The sequence below is a fragment of the Pelobates fuscus genome, chromosome 5, assembly GCF_036172605.1.
Source record: "Pelobates fuscus isolate aPelFus1 chromosome 5, aPelFus1.pri, whole genome shotgun sequence".
NCBI lineage: Eukaryota > Metazoa > Chordata > Amphibia > Anura > Pelobatidae > Pelobates > Pelobates fuscus.
Window position 1 is genome coordinate 42,454,746 of NC_086321.1, and position 18,248 is coordinate 42,472,993.

Here is an 18,248-nt window from a genome sequence, read left to right on the forward strand (position 1 = left end):
TTGCAACGGTATGCCATCATGGGAGTAATTCTTATTCCTGGGCTAACATATGGTCTCAAAGGCAACGTAACTAATTTGGCAAATTCCAATGAAAAAAATGAAATGGGCAAGCCTTATATTTGACCCAGTAACTTTCAAAAACACTATAAAACCAGTACATGGGGGGTACTGTTATACTCAGGAGATTTCGCTGAACACAAATATGAGTGTTTCAAAACAGTAAAACATATAACAACAATGATATCATCAGCCACTAGACATGCTTAACTCCCATTGTCTCATTATCCAACTGCAAAGGCTCTAAACACAATTAAATGAAACCATGCATATTGTAGTAAACTGATTATAGCAAACGGCACCGAGGCCTTCTTTTAATATCAGTACACAATTTGGGAGAAATATGTGTACTGGTTAACAGGGGTGAAAGATGTTAAAAGGTTAAAGGGGCACTCTAAATTTCTTACCACTACAGCTCAGGGTAGTGATTATGACACAAGGTACATATGGATTATAAAGGCTTTTGCAAAATCATGCCAAAACTTTGAGTAGCAGAAGAAAGAAAACGGTATGTGGGGCATTGCTCACAAAACAAGTAGTGGTTATGGTACAAGGATGCAAATCAGAAACAATTTTTTCATCACATCCTAGCGGAAAAAAAAAAGTTTATTTACACTGAATTTATTGAGATATATGCAGTGTGCGCACTTTCCTTTTTTCATTTTCCTCGGCATGTCCTGAGAAGCTTCCTCTATACACAGATATCCAGATTGTGTTGAGGTTCTACATGCCTACTGTCAGCTCCACCACTTTCATTTTTCTTTGTTTTAACTCACACATGATATTACTAGTGTGATGTTAACCTCAGTGCTGACCTTAATCCTCCTTTTTGTGTATAAACAGACAGATCGAGGGACAAGCACCACTTAATCCATCCAGTAGGTGAACAAACATACCTCTCTCGCATAAAGTCTGACAATTCTTTTGTAGATATCTGTCCATGTTTCATGTTGTGGTATAACACATCAAAGCCGCTGTTCTTTTCACCCTGTGAAGAAAAGAGAAGAAAAAAAAATTGTGAGATTACCAGGCAAATAGAATATAATACAAGCGTGAAACTGAAATCTCAGAATATATTGAAAATACTAAAATAACGCTGCAGAACTTCTGTGTGCTGATTTCAAACATCAGATCATTCTTCGTTCGGAACAAACTAATTTATATAAATTAAGAGAACTGCTAAATTGTGGTATCAAACAACAAACATTACAAAGTTACACACACACTCACAGCAACAAGATTGCTACAACATAAGAAAATAATAATAATATGGATAGATTAAAGGGGTACTGAATGTTACATAGATGGAAAACACCTAGAATCCCATGGCATCCCAATGCCTATTTAGTTGGCACACAATACCTTTCTGGAATATGATTTGAACTTGTGAAACAGGGTCTCTATACATCCCACTTTGGGGTCATAAGGTAACCTGCCATTCGTTTTCTGTCCAATATGGGCCACATTATAGCACATGTAATTTATACAGAATTCTGAACATAGTAGAACAAGGTATAGCTAACTTTATTTACAAGACATGTTGTTCACTTGGCAGCAATTCCATTTCTCATAAAAAAAAAAAAAAAAATGGAACGGCTGGATATGTATAGTCTTGTATAGACTGCGTATGCTGAAGAAGTACTCCAAACCACTGATCAGTCTACAGACATTTGAAGGATACGGAAGAAACATTTAATGAAAAGATGACATTCATCTTACTCAATGCATCTTTGAAATTTTAAACTGTAAGTGAACAGGAAAGACACACAAGTTTGCCACACCTTTCCCTAGTATAACCTGTTTTACCAATTGTATGCATGCCAGTTTTTATATAATAATATGGTGGATTACTGAACATGTCTGCAGCTTCATTTTGAGTACTTATTCTTCTGTAAATACGTCCTGCTTTTTTGCAGATTATTTCAAAGAAACAAAAACTAAATTCAAAAGATTTCAGAACTTGTAATTCTGCTGTGAAATCTTTAAACTAAGCATAATAGGTGATTTTTTTGATTGGGAAAAAAACAAAAAAGTCTTCTCTAAGCTTCAGAGATTGATTGCGTGGACATCTTTACTTCTCATTGTCTAGCATGTAAAATGAATGTTGGAATACAAATGATAAAGCTACTTTTGGCACTCTAACGTAAACGTTGTGATGTGGAGATAAAAATACAACTGTATTCATACGTCAAGGAGCAACCTATGTTTAGTTTGCGTGATCAAAGAATCATTCTAATTGGAGAGAAAATTAACCCATAAATATATAAATCTTGGCTATAGATTAGATCTCAAGTAGATAAACCTCTCTTTTAGAGTAAAGATGTCAGGGTGACTGTAGTACTGACATAGTATCCATTGTGTAACAAACACAACATACAAAAAGACAAAATATATATTTTAATGTTTAAGATATTAAAAAAGTAGAGGCCGTGTCCTAGCAGCAAAGTAGTCTGACAGTGCACATCTTGAGTTACCCAGTAATTTCATTTAGGATTGTCCAAAGTCCTACTGCGTAAGATGACCACAAAATGAGCCAAGAAATCCAAGCAGAAGACGTTGGAACCACAAGTTTTCTCTTGGTCTTCGTCTCAGCAGCAAGATCAAGATGGGGCAGAAAAGCCACCTTCTCCGGCTTCCCGCTCTGATAAATGAGGCATTACATCAATAACTATCCTCAGTAAGGAAAACGCTAAATTAATGGAAAACCTCTCTGCAAGCGGACTTCCCCAAATTGTCATCAAATATCAGGTCAGACATTCAGTCCATAGGGGAGCATGTTCCATGTTGAGGTGGAAATAAAGGATGCCCAACACTCTTTAGCATACACAATACCGGTAGCAAAACTGCAGAAACTGGAGGTGATGGTGGCGGATCATGAGAGACAGACGCAATAATGTGAGTATACAGGGGATTTGGAGGAAGCTAGGCTGCAGGAGTTGGTTACTAGCAAGTATGTTACTAGTTTAAGAGACTCAGAATTGTTGCTGAACACCCATGTCACAGGCATAATCGAAAGGAGGTTGCTATCTAATAGACGTGTGTTCATATATGTCTGTTTTCCATGTTTTGTATTTTAATTTGATTCTGTTATCTGCTTTTGATATTGTGACCACAAGAGCTGTATGAGAAATGAATGAACACCTGAATGACTGACTATGTATCGATCTATGTATCGATCTACGTAATACAATTAAAAACTCTCAATAACGTATTTTCCATACGCACTTATTGACTTTATTTTCTGTATATTGCTTGATTTAAAGTTGCAGAGTAGTATTTTACAGACTTCACTTGAGTTGAATGTGTACAATGATCTATCTTGATGAAGCGGTGACAGAGCGTCTGTTGCCCATCGCAGGAAACCATGGGAATTAAACATTTATGGAAGGTGCAGTCACTTTTTCCCACTAAGACAATCATTGCTCAGAACCAAGCTCTGTGCAGGCCACACTGTAACCATGCACAAGGTTTTATGGAAGCAGGCAGACAGGCACAGCTGCATAGATAAAACTGCCATCCAGCTGGGAAACGGAAGGGAAAAATGTGTGAATTAGTACCCTGCAATGTTTAGCCCACGTGTACAGGGATTACCATATGGTGTAAAAGCGGAGCTTCCTGCCAGGCACATGAATAGCAAAAACACTTATATAGACTCACTTTGTGGCTGATATCACATAAAATGTAATCGGCCATCGCTGTATTTATCTTCCCCAGAGTAGTACTATTACTAGATTACAAGGTAACACAATTTAGGAGGTTTATCACCTGGAAAAAAGTTACAATTGTTATTTTCTTAGCTGGAACTCAGACATACTCTGGCTGACAACTGTATTGTAAGTCTGAAGAACATTCTAATATTATATCCAAGTAAAAAATAAAGCATAGGAGTACAAATAAACCCATTACTAGCAAAAATGCTTTGTATTTACATTGGCATCACCTCCCCCCCCCCCCCCCAAATCAAAGAAAGCAATTGATTGGCACAGGATGGCATTTTGCTGGTCACTAGCTTCCCAATGCCTTCCGATTGGCTGAGATCATAGATTTCGATGAGGAGGCAGAGCAGAGCTTCCCACGGAGAGCAGCGAGGAAGAATAGGGTAAGTAAAAGATCCTTGTTTTTTTAATTGCAGGTGGAGGCACCATAGTATTCCTTTAAGGTTTCATTACCTCACTAAATATTAACAGCTCTGATACTGTAATCATGATCCATTGTTGTTCTACTGCATTCATTTGCAGTCACTATACAATGTCATTACCAAATCAAAATGAACGCCAAATCGGTCATAAATCACTTTGTCTGCAAATGCCGACCGACACAAACAAAAGACTTAAATGTCTTAAAAGGCAGAATACTAAGCTCTATAAAGCACTGTAATGATTATGAAGTTCGGAGTAGCCTGGCACCCACACGGTAAGTAGCAGAAACTATTTCCCTCTTACCTGGGTGCCCCAGTTTGATCTTTTTTATTGAAGGGCTACTTATTGTAGGGCAGTACCAGAGGACACCTAGCACTATAACCTTTATAGCAACCTATAGTGGCTATGGTACTTAAACTGCCATTTTAACTGAAAAGGAAACAGTTTGTATATTTTTTTGTTAAATCATACAAAAGCAAAAGAATTACAAAAAAAAAAAAAACATAAAATAAAATTCAATATTTAGGAATATATTAGCAGTTTTTTTGTTGTTTTTTTTTTTTACTAGCGTTAGAATAGTCTTTAATGGAAAGTGAATTTCAAATTTAAGGCCCAAATAGTCGATTTGGAATAACTCTCTAAGTTTAGCTATTTAGGTCTAAAATGTGAAATTCCCATTGAATTTACTTTGAATTATCGACAATTCTCACTTTAATATATATCCCTGTAGGTGACAGGGGTAAACAAATGATAAAGGACAGTAAGGATGCAGGAATGATTTTCCTGCAAAATGCTTTGTTCTAAGATTAACCAATTTTTCGCATCTGCAAGCCATCCCCTCCCTCTCTCCGTTTATTCAGAGTATCTTCTTTCAATTTCGCAGAAGTCACATTTTTTCTAAATAGATGACCAAGAATTAGCCAAATTCTTTGTACACAACTACATTTCTCCTATATTCAGGCAGCAATTATTGTCTAACTCTGTATAATAATAATCCCTAAACTATTTTAAAACACTTTCAAAGAAGCAAAAAAAAAAATCAACTGGTCGGTGTATATGAAAACATTTGCTACAGAACTTTGCCTCTGCAAGCTCGGAGAATACAATGGCCGGCAGGGGCAGTATGTTACTTTGACATTTACCAAGTACCTAGAGATCGATGCAGACAGTGTACAGTACACCCTTTTTATTCAAGCAGGATAATGCACCTTGCCACAGTGCAATAATTGTTCAGGAATGACTTGAGGAACATCACAAGGATTTCAAGATGATGCCTTGGCTTATAAATTCCCAAGATTTCAATCAGATTGAGCATCTGTGGGATATGCTGGAACAATAAATCCGATCCTTGGAGACCCCACCTCGGAACATGCAGGACTTAAAGAATCCGCTGCTAATGTCTTTGTGCCAGATACCATAGGACACATTCAGATGTCTTGTGGAGTCTATGCCTCAGTGCATCAGAGCTGTTCTGGCAGCACGAGGGGGAGACCTACACGATATTAGGCAGGTGGTTTTAGTGTTGTGATTTATCAGTATGTAAAGCACTGCAGTTTATTTTGATTTAATTTCATGTAAATATTTAGTAAAGTGACAGGAAGAGGACTGCTTACTGTACACTTAGCTGTTTTATCAAGATTACAATGCTTCATAGCAATCAAATGTGAAGGTGTGAAGCATTTTATCTATTGCATAAGGCTGCCAACCAGAGTAGGAATAAACAAACAGCGCATTTAGAGCACGCGTGTCATCATCTCGTATTAAAAGCAATGTGGCGTTCAAAGCTGAATGTAAAAACAAGATTTGTTCATATGTGCAGCTGAAACAATAGGCATACGCATCTAATGTTAATTTGTCCAACTACTAGTTTCAGATCTTCTGTTTTTAAGGAAATATTTGCATTGTGTTCGAATGAACACACATATGTATTTAAAATGAAAATTATTTTAATGTTAGAGTATTCCTGGTGTCTTCTAGATTACACGACCACTCTTCAGAAAGTGAAAATAAAGTAACTCCCCTCTCTTCCAGTGGCGTCTTGGTCTCAGTGTAGCCAATGCTTCTCCAACTGAGATCATCCGTTAGAAAATCCCTGACCAATCAAATGAGATAGACAGACATATTATTCAAAATCATATAAATCATATCCAATGCGCTTTGTCTGTGATAAGGACTGGAAATACTTCTATCAACACAGACTATTTTCAAAACTATCAACAGGAAATGGAAGGAGAAACACCCTTACACAAACTGACATTTCGTTTCTGAATGAAGGAAAACATGCCTTGGGCAACTGGACACAAGATCTTTCAAAATAGTCATGCATTTATAAAAGAGGAAAAAAAGTTTTAAAAAAAAACCAAAACTTTAATGCTAAAGAGGCAAGCAATGCAAATCATAGGACTACATCCATCAAAATGAAAAATGTAACAGGCAAAACACTAGTGCATTACATTGATCAGACAACAATAAACCACCTGCCCAATATTGTTTAGGACCCTCTATTGCTACCAAAACAATTCTGATGCGTTGAGGCATGGACTCCACAAGACCTAGTCTGAAAGTATCCTGTTGAATATGGCACCAAGACATTAGCAGAAGATCCTTTAAGTCCGGCAGGTTGCGAGGTGGGGCCGCCATGGATCGGATTCGTTACTTCAGCACATCCCATGGATGCTCAATCGGATTGAGATCTGGGGAATCTGGACGTCAAAGCAACACATTGAACTCTGTCATGTTCCTCAAACTATTCCTGAACATTTTTTGCATTGTGACATGGTGCATTATCCTGCCATCAGGGATCATCATTGCCATGAAGGGGTGTACGTGATCTGCAACAATCTCTAGATGGGTGGTACGTGTCAAAGTAATATCCACATGAATTCTATGACCCAAGGCGTCCCAGCAGAAGATTGCTTAGATCATAGCATGGTCTACGCTGGCCTTCCTTCTTCCCATAGTACATTCGGCTCCCATCTCATCCCCAGGTAAACAACAATGAAGGCACTCCAGCGGTGGACAGGGGTTATAATGGACATCTGACCGGTCTGCGCAACCCCATACACAGCAAACTGCAATGCACTGTGCATTGTGGCATGTTTCTATCAGCTGAAGCGCCAGGAGCTGAAGAGGACAGGCTGGAAGATCATGGCAGGGGTCATGAGGAGCTGGCTCAGTTAAGTAGAATTCACCTTCCCATCCGCTGTTTGGCTACTCACTGCCAGCGGCAAACCTAAATGAAGAAAAGACCCTAGACTTGGATGGGGGAAGCTATATTTTCCCTATGTCACAGAAAGGTTGGGCATATAATCGCAAAAATGTTTCAGCACTTATGAATTGGATAATGAAAACAGAACAAGCATCACAAATGGTTATGGTGCTTGCAATATCTATTAAATTAAGCTAAAAAAGCAGGGCAACAAGGGAAAAAGACAGCTCCCAGATGCTAAATGAAGACAAAAAAATTTCACCAGGGGGGCGGGGCCGGGCCGCCGAGCCGAGCGGTCGCAAGACAGATCGGCTCCCGCACAATATGACCCGTTAAGCCTATGAATGGAGTTTCTTGGGGGAATAAATGGTTACCATCCACGACCCTCGATGCATACAGGCTACCGGAGCTGAGGAGAGGCTTGCTCCTTGAGTTCTAGTCCCTCGGAGGAGAGGCCCCTGCTGTACCAGGCGGAAGGCCTACCTGGCGGTGAGTGGAGTGGACGGCCGCCGCTCCACTATCCTGCCCAACGGAGCCTGACTCGAGCATGGAACACGGCGGACCCGGCCCCGGTCCACCCCCCTCTGGGCCGGGGGGGTGATCCCGGTCCATGCCCCAGAGTCACACCCGGAGACTCCACCGGACCATCGGGCCCAAACCCAAGATGGCGGATGTCAGGTGCGCGGGAACTGCACCGCAGAGCCCATGGCAATCTCCGGACACCATCTGACCCGACGGCAACACGAGCCAAGCGACTCATGCCTTGCGGCAACACCCGAGTAAGGAGACACTCCAGAGGCATGGCGCTGGTAACCCGGCACGAAGCACCACCCACGTGGACGGCGCGGCGGAAGAGACCGCTCATCCTTCTTCTGAGCTGGGAGCTCACCGGGAGGTTTCCCCTCCACAGCGCGCCATACCCCCCGGGGAAAGCCGGCAACCGACGGAACCCTGGGCCCACGGTCCTGTTGATGGGACCAATGGCGATCGCACACGAGCCCCCACCAAGGCCTCAGGCCGAAGAACGGCGGCCCCGGACGCAGAGTCGCCACGACACCGGGATGATCAGGTGCATGGTGCTGGTCGACAACCCGACTGAACATCAAGCGACACTCACCCCGAGGTACAGCGCAACACCCGACGGAGTGAGATGAGTGCAGACTTGGACAGTGATGGACTCACTGGCTATTGCCATATAACTTAGCATGGCTGGGACTTGGGCCTCAGAATCGTAACTGTTACCAGCTGGGACATCCCTAGTTGCATGTATTACTTTAATCACTATGCTGGCCTCAAAACCTCTGGGTTCGGCGGGCAGGGATTGTATTGGCTGGGGCAAAGCATGCTCTATACGTTTATTGCTGGCTGTCTCCGCACCCTTAACTAACACCCTGCTGCACTCTCCTCTCAGTACTCTATCAGTCCTACTACTGTTAACAGCTTCAGCTCCATCCTCCAATCTTTTCCCCATGCTATTAACCTGATGGTGTTGAGCCTTGTACAGATGTCTAAATTACTGATGCAGATGCTCCATGGGTGTAACAAACAGAGCCTGTTCTTACTAAGTCTATCAGGGTCGATGCTTTACTACCTTGTTGATCTCAATGCAAGCATGTTTCATTTCCTTAGGTAGACTATCCCTAATGATCAATGCCAGACACGTAAGCCATGCAATGTTCATCTCACACAGCTGAGTTCCGTGCCTTTGCTGTCCACACTGCTAATATTACTCATATTTTAAGCCTCAGTCTATACCTGGCGTAAACCTTGCGTGTTTTACACATTTTTTCCTTATAAGCTCCACACGAGACCTGCAAATACCCCCTTCAGCAAACGTGAGCTTATACATTATATTATATTAGTTATATGCATACTTATACCGCTAATGCGTCCACACTGTTCTTGTCTCTAGCTTCAGTTGATAACAACAATTCCTAGCATGTATTTTCAAACTAAAGCTTAACTACCATAAAACAAAAAAACAAAAGGCATTGCGATACTGGAAATGTAATATACTCTTGCTGACTAATGTATCAACCCTACACTGTGAAACAACCGTACATTTCCCCCCAATATCTCTTCTGTACCCCATCTTGTATGCCTTTAATAAAATAAAGATTGACAAAAAAAAAAAAAAATTTCACCAAAAAGCACATTCCATAAAATCCAAGCTGATTGCGTCAATTTCCACTTACACAAGAAAGGCAGTGTTGCCAGAGGAAGCAATTTAAGGTAGGAACCGATTAATATGATGCTGTAATTAGTGTGGACCCAATCAAATAGTATAAGGTTGGATTTGGGTGCCTACCCAGGAGTTGAAGGGTTACTGCAACCAAAAACAGTATTTTAAGAATATTTTTGTTTACAATAATCCTTCCTAAACATTATGACCTTTTAAAAACAGTTAGTTGGTCGTGGTGCTTTGAGTAACCCTTTAAGAACCACTGGTTTAACTGTAAGTTAGTAAAGCTATAGATGTTATGTAAATTCTATGACAAGAGAAAAGACTGGTTTCTGTAAATTCCCATGTGAGAATTGCAATGTATCACGCAAATCATTTTTTCCTCTGGTCACACAACTGGGTCCCAGTGTTACCAGTTATCTAACCTGGTGCTTATTCTTCATTGAAACAAGAAACTGAATTAAAGTCTGAATCCCTGACCTTCCATTGCTTTCTATGAAAGTATTAGGGAACATGTGCAACTCAAGTTCACAAATTTCTCATAGTGATCCTTTTATTGCCATTTGCACATCAGCAATTGAGTAACTGGCAGCTTCAATTCAATGTTATTAAACAAAGTTTATGGCAATACATTGATTCAAATTTATAATTGGCTTTCTGAGATAGGGATAGCTGACATCATGGAACGGACAGAGCAGTGGAGATCTATTTTTTATTAGACTGAACGGAGCCCGTGCATAACAGCAGGTCTATTATTGAATACTTTGCAGAGCAGTGTTCTGGTACTTTTAGATTTATTTTTGCTTTTAGAATGTATGTTCTTTGGGCTCAGAGCCTGAAGCCACGCTGACCGGTCGCACAGCTTGAGAGCTCTGATGAAAAACTCTTCACACTTGCCATATTTGCAGTTTCCTGATCTGAAATTCAGCTGCTGAAGCATCACGGTGCCGGGAGGAACAGCAGTATCTCCCCCTACTCACGTCTCTTCTACGACCCCACCACCACCTGTCGCCTGTGTACTTCTGTTGAGGTTCCATTGGCACCTACCTTGCCTCTGATCACTGGACAAAGCACACCGCCTATCCAAAATGTCGACACCCAACCTGAGAATGATTAAACGGCGGAAGCAGTGGACACCAAGATACTGTCTGAGGAGGTGGGCTTAGGAACCGATGTTCTACCAAGCTTTACTATGAAATGCCGAGGCCCTACAATGCCAAGCGCAGATGCCGTAGTCGCCGAAGATGCAGTTACAGTCGCCCTGGCGCTGCCTCTCACACCCCCTAAGAATTGTCAACTTCACAATGCTTGAGCTAGCGCTCCATGGGCATGTCACCGTCATGCTGGACTGTGCTGCATGTCCGGAGGGCATAGGTTAAGAGTGGATAGATTTCTCCAACCCTTTACACCACTAAATCTAGTAAAAACTTACTATATTTCAGACTGTTGCTGCTGGCTCTGCCCTGATATTCCTCCTTGGCTGACATCATCAGAAGTGGTGAGATGAGCCAGTCACAATGCTTTCCAGTAGGAGACACTGAATGTTAGTGCTGCACACTGTGCCCAGCACTGCCCCAGAAAGCACCTCTAGTACCCATTTGAGGAGTGGCCAGTGGAGGCAACCCTAGACTGTAATGTAAACACTGCTTTTTCTATAAAACAAAAACAGTATTTACTGCAAAAGCCCTGAAGGAACAGACTAAACTCACCAGGACAAATACAATAAGCTGTAGTTGTTCTGGTGACTATAGTGTCCCTTTAAATCTCTACACTCCTTTCAGGAAAACAAACTTTTTCAATACTTACTGTAATTTTCTTTTCCTGGCTAATATCCAGGTCAGCAACAAAATCATAGGTGATGTTGACTTGGATTAGCCAAGAAAGTGTATTGCTGATCTAATAAAAACACTACTAACTACATTATCTTAGGTTTATTGTTGAGTAAATATTGAAATAAAAGTTTACACCCTCTAAATGACTGTTTTCTTAACATGGTCCTGTAAACCAACTACTATTTTTGTCTATTAGAACAAAAGAAAAATATATTGATGCGGATTATAAAGACAGAAGAAGTACTCAACTAAACCTTGTTTAAGCCAGTCCTTTCTGGTGCTCAAGTCTCTGTGACCTTGCACACAGTGCAAAATACTTAAACAGATTTACCCCATGGGGCTCAACCAAATCAGTATGTATATAACCTACTCATGGATTTATTTAAAGGAATAGTTTTAGGAATACAAATATGTATTCCTAACGCTATAGTTCCCAAGTCACAATATGTAAATTTACCCTGCAATGTAAACAATGCCGCTCTTGCAGTTTTCAGCTGCAGTATTAAGGGGGGAGGGAAGGTTGCACATGGCACGCAGACCACTTCATTGAGATGAAGTTGTCTGGGTGCTTATAGAAGTCCTTTAAAGAGACATTCTAAGCACCAGAACCACAACAACATAATGTAGTGGGGTTTTGATGTGCAGACCGTTTACGTCCATGTGACAAATATAGGCATTGCCATTTCCGGCAAACAGCAATGTTTACATTTGTCAGTATGCCTATAGTGAATGTCAGTCAGTAACTAGATATATTTCTTAGTGAAGACTTTAATAATTCAAAGTCTTCCAGCATACAAAGACTGAATACTGACAATTCTTGTTATAAAATAGGTGTAGAGAAGTATCAAATAGGTGCAGCACGGTGACTGCTAGTAAAAGTAGCACCAATGTAAAGAATATATTTATTCCTGACTTTTTGTGTCTTAGGTGACTGGTGTTCAACTTATTCCCATTCAAAAAGAAAAATAAAACAGAAGAGAAACTGTAATTTCATATTTTAGTTCCATAATAAAAATAGGCAGGCACAGCAAACTAAATTAACCTTTTTGTGACCGCATACGTAACTATGTATCACTTACGTAGTTATTTTATTTATTTATTTTTGGCTGCCTTCCTGGCTGTTGTATGCTTGAGAAATGTGTCAAGACGTGGTTACAAGAACACCAAAAGTGTCAAATCAGTGAAATTCTGACTATTTTAATTCTACACGTAAGTGGCTACAGCATTTGGAATGGATTTGGTCAAATAAAAATGCATGTTTCTCTCATTTTTAGCATTCCGAGAAGTATAAGTTGGTGTTCAAAGAAGATGTTTCAACAAAGAAGTTGACAAAAGGCAAATAAATGTTAGAATGATTAGGTAGGAAGACACCTGTAAATTCAGCAATAAAGTAAATCCTAACAACAGAATAGTCAAAAAGTTATAGAGACTAAAACTGGGTCAGAGCATTCCCAAAAAAGCAAGGCTGGTCGGGTGTTCCCAGTATGCAGTGATTAGTTCTAACCAAAAGTGGTGCAAGGAAGGACAGCGGGGAATGGACATCAGTGTAATGGATACCATTGATGTACATGAGGAGAGCTCCAAACGCTAGCACTTCTGGTCCGATCACACCAAAGAGGTACCGTAGTGAAAATTGCTGAAAAACTAAATGCTGGCTATGATAGCAAGGTGTCAGAAAACACAGTGCATTGCATTTTGCCACATATGAGGTTGTGTAGCTGCAGACGGTTCAGAGTGCCCATGGTTACCCTTGTCAACCACCAAAAGTGTCTTCACTGTGGTCATAAGCCTCAGAGCTGGACCATGGAACAATGGAAGAAGGTTGCCTGGAGTGATGATCACTAGTGATGTCCCGAACGGTTCGCTGGCGAATAGTTCCAGGCGAACATAGCGTGTTCGCCATGGATGGCGAACATATGCGATGTTCGGTATGCCCCTATTCGTCATCATTGAGTAAACTTTGACCCTGTACCTCACACTCAGCAGACACATTCCAGCCAATCAGCAGCAGACCCTCCCTCCCAGACCCTCCCACCTCCTAGACAGCATACAATTAAGATTAATTCTGAAGCTGCATTCATTTTTGTTTTTTTTTTTTGTTTTTTTGTGTTTGTGTTTATTATACATTATCCTCCATAGCAAGTAACCTGTGTTTATAATACATTATCCCCCATAGCCAGTAACCTGTGTTTATTATACATTATCCTCCCCATAGTCAGAAACCTGTGTTTATTATACATTATCCTCCCATAGCCAGTAACCTGTGTTTATTATACATTATCCCTCCATAGCCAGTAACCTGTGTTTATTATACATTATCCCCCCCATAGCCAGTAACCTGTGTTTATTATACATTATCCTTCCCATAGCCAGTAACCTGTGTTTATTATACATTATCCTCCCCATAGCCAGTAACCTGTGTTTATTATACATTATCCCCCCCATTGCCAGTAACCTGTGTTTATTATACATTATCCTCCAATAGCCAGTAACCTGTGTTTATTATACATTGTGACGAGAGCAATTTCGCCACATAGCATTGGAGAAGCCTGGTTGCCCGCCTGCTGCCTTTGGACTATGGACCAGACTTTAAAAGACTTTATGTTCCCTGCAGAAAGGCTTATTCGTGCCTTTCTGCCGGGGTGTTCGGTAGATTTTATCTACCGAACAAGCTGCCGAAGGAGCGACCACCAATTTACCTCCCTGAAGCTGCGGTTAACCGCAGCTTAATTGACGAATACAGGGTGGTCTTTGTTCGTTTACCGAACACGTGGCGGCGGCCATTTTAAAAGTCCCTTACGGCCAGCAGTGTTCGGTACTTAAACTATGGAACTAAAAACGGACACTTATTTGCACGAACACCGCTGAGCCGTCCGCCGCCTGGTTCCTGTTCGTACAGTTTAACGAATACATGTCTATTCGGTATGTTATTTTATGTGAATGTGTTAACCCAGATAGCTATGCCATGGAGCCCATTCATGTAGTTAAAGACTTTGGCTCCATGGCAATTGAACTGTGTGAATAGGATCTGAGCGCTATTCGGTAGTTTTGTGCGCTCAGATCCCAGCTATCTGGGGATATGTGAAATGTCTGTGTTTTATGTAGACAAGGTGACTTTATGTATTTTAAAGTGTCTTTGTGTCCCCACGTGTATAATGGAGTCTTGCCTCTGTCCTGGGAGATAATTGAGTTACTTCTCAATTATCTCCAGGATAGAGGGAGGGAATTAGGATGTATTGTGGGGATGTTTTACTGCTGTGTGTCTGTAATTGGTGTATATCTGTCCCTTGTCACAGTCTTCCATCTGGTCCCCTAGGGCAGTGTCCACCAGGTGGGAGACTTGCATAAATACTGGGCGGGTAGCCCATATCTTTGGGGGGATTCACTGTATGCTGTTAGAGACTGATTGCCAGAGACTGAAGCCGCTTGGGAGCTTTTCCTGTTCGTCTGCTAGCAGCTATTCGTGAGGTTCCGGTTCGGGAGTTTGGAGTGCTACCTTATTCCCTTGTATGCAGTGCGGGAGTTTGGTGCATTCACTTGTATTCAATTCGGGAGTTTGGTGTTCTACAGTAGCTGCCTTTATATCTGAAAGGGGAAGATCAGGGGAAGATCGCCTAAACGGATTTTAACCCCTTGTCTGCTGAAACGGTCCGTGACATACATTATCCCCCCATAGCCAGTAACCTGTGTTTATTATACATTATCCTCCCCATAGCCAGTAACCCGTGTTTATTATACATTATCCTCCCCATAGCCAGTAACCTGTGTTTATTATACATTATCCTCCCATAGCCAGTAACCTGTGTTTATTATACATTATCCCTCCCATAGCCAGTAACCTGTGTTTATTATACATTATCCTCCCCATAGCCAGTAACCTGTGTTTATTATACATTATCCCCCCCATTGCCAGTAACCTGTGTTTATTATACATTATCCTCCCATTGCCAGTAACCTGTGTTTATTATACATTATCCTCCCATAGCCAGTAACCTGTGTTTATTATACATTATCCTCCCCATAGCCAGTAACCTGTGTTTATTATACATTATCCCCCCATAGCCAGTAACCTGTGTTAATTATACATTATCCCCCATAGTCATTTATCGTTGGACCTAGGCAGCATGATGTCTTAGGCCGGCCGAGAGAGTGAGTGAATAATATAATATATATGTTCAGAAACATATTAGTAATATATGTAAAACGGGTTCATGCAAAGTGGGTGAAAAGGTATTAAAGAAAAACACACTCATTGCATCAAATTTACAAAGCCAAACTTTTAAAAGCTTTCCTCATTTCTTTCTCGGGATGAGGAATATATCGGTTGTAGACTGAGGATTTCCATCTGCCCAATCTTTTAATAATATGCACTGGAGTGTCAGTGTTGAAGGAGACCGAAGCTGCCCCTATTCTAAATGAAAGACCCGAGACATGGATACAACCCAATCTTAGGAGTAGTGTTCTGATGTAGAAGATGAATTTAGCCGTAGTTAGAGGGATTCAGTGAGAGTAGTGGTGAAATGTGTGTGGCATGACTGAGTGTGGGTAAGTAAGAGTCAAGTATTTTAATTGGGCACTAGTTCTAGGTGGGATAAAGTGGTATAGCGGATGGATGAGTAGTTTGGTTCGTTTTAGAGGTTTGTAGAGAAAGTATATAGTGAACATGATTTTTAAGGTGGTCCCAGTGCCACCACTCATATCAGGTGTCACAATAGCTTGCATTTAAAAAAACGAAACTTTTTTGACTGTAATATAACAGCAGTCAGTTTCCTTCACACGTGTGCGTTTCAGGGCCTGCCAGGGCACAGTGTCACACCAGTACAACTCATATCTGGTGTAACAGTAGTGTACATTTAAAAAAAAAAAAAAATACAGGGGGCTTGTTGTCACCTTTCGGGGACCCTTTGTGTTGTACGTGGCTGGGTGGAGGAAGAGACCTTCAATGACATCAGTGAGGACAAGGAACGGGACATGGCTAGCTTGGTATCCAACCTTGTGCAAATGGGGGGTTTGCGGTTGTGCAAATGGACTGTTGGCGGTTGTTTGCAGTGCGTTAAACGGGGAGTTTGGTCTGTCACTATGAAGCGGGCGTAACCCTTACACTACCTGATCGATACAACATCATACCTGATGTTTTAAAGCACGTTATTCCAAACAATTTAGGAATGTTAGGTGATTTATGCCCTTTATGGATTAAAACCAGACTCTGCATCAACTATGTAATTTTCCATGGGAGTTTTGCCATGGATCCCCCTCCAGCATGCCACAGGTGTTAGTCCCCTTGAAACAACTTTTCCATCACTATTGTGGCCAGAAAGAGTCCCTGTGGGTTTTAAAATTCGCACGTTATTCCAAACAATTTAGGAATGTTAGGTGATTTATGCCCTTTATGGATTAAAACCAGACTCTGCATCAACTATGTAATTTTCCATGGGAGTTTTGCCATGGATCCCCCTCCAGCATGCCACAGGTGTTAGTCCCCTTGAAACAACTTTTCCATCACTATTGTGGCCAGAAAGAGTCCCTGTGGGTTTTAAAATTCGCCTGCCTATTGAAGTCTATGGCGGTTCGCTGGGTTTGCCCGTTCACGAACATTTGCGGAAGTTCGCGTTCGCCGTTCGCGAACAGAAAATTTCATGTTTGCGACATCACTGATGATCACGTTTTCTTTTAGATCAGGTGGATGGTAAAGTGCGCTGATACCTGTGAAAGAGATGGCAGCAGGATGCACTATGGCAAGGTTTGGTTTTCACTCTGCAACAAAAAACACTGCCTTTTGCAGGATGGGTGATGTCTACATTGCAGGTTTTAAATGCCTCCAGAGGCTGTCAGATTGACAGTGGGTGAGATTCTTCTGCAGAAATAGCAGAGTAAACCATAGCTATTTCAATCAGATGGACTCACATCATGGAATTTTACTGCGAATGCACAGTGGCTACACAATGGTAAGGAATTGGGTTTGCTGAGATTTCCAAGATTGATGACCTTAGCCAAGGAAATGGGACCTGACACAGAGAGAGCACTGTAGAGTGCAAGAAAAGGCGAGTAAACCAACTTTTTCATCCACATGGGTAGGGGAGCACTAAACTAAACAATATAAAAATTAAAAATATTATAGCCATAAAATTTCTATAACATTAACACTGCACCTTTAACCCCTTAAGGACACATGACGTGTGAGACACGTCATGATTCCCTTTTATTCCAGAAGTTTGGTCCTTAAGGGGTTAAAAAGATTGCAGTCTGTTAGTAATGATGTTCTTTTATAAGCTACAAAAGACGTTGGCACAGATCCCTATTGACGTCAATAGGAGTTTTCACCTGAACTTGCCAAATTGGCTCTAAATAGATTAGAAGGATAATTCTCACATAGGTTGCTGTGACAACCTCCAAACTGAACAAAAAAAATAACCTTCAAAACCTAACGCACCTTTGAGGCAAATTTGACATGGCTCAGCTCTTGTATAGAGCAGAAAAAGTAATCTCATGGTTATTTAATTAGATTTCCAACAAACACATAAATTACGCAATAAGCGTTCGAAGTATAAATAGATTTAAACAAATGAAGCATTAAAAAACTATGAAAGGAATTCTTGTGAATAGAAATATAAACAGGAAAATAAAATACTTTGTATTGAGAACTTATACATACATTTGACTCGAGAGTATAAAAAAATAGGCATGCAGTAAAATGATGAGTGGCGTGGCAAGTTATCTTTCAAACAAACGCGTTTAATCTAGATATTATGATGGAGAATATTCTACAAATGTTTCAGAAGAAAGGGTCATGATGACAGAGCTTAACATTTCAAGTCCTACAATACTAGCCA

General features: G+C 40.9%; 1 protein-coding gene across 3 annotated transcripts in view; it reads right to left on the bottom strand.

The window, feature by feature from the left end:
* FCHO2 (FCH and mu domain containing endocytic adaptor 2) overlaps positions 1-18,248 on the bottom strand; it is a 112,241-nt gene that overhangs the window by 72,841 nt on the left and 21,152 nt on the right. For all 3 annotated transcript variants that reach the window (XM_063453750.1, XM_063453751.1, XM_063453749.1), the window contains exon 2: positions 954-1,045. In XM_063453750.1, coding sequence (XP_063309820.1) covers positions 954-1,045 — 92 coding nt within the window. The remainder of the gene's footprint in view (positions 1-953; positions 1,046-18,248) is intronic.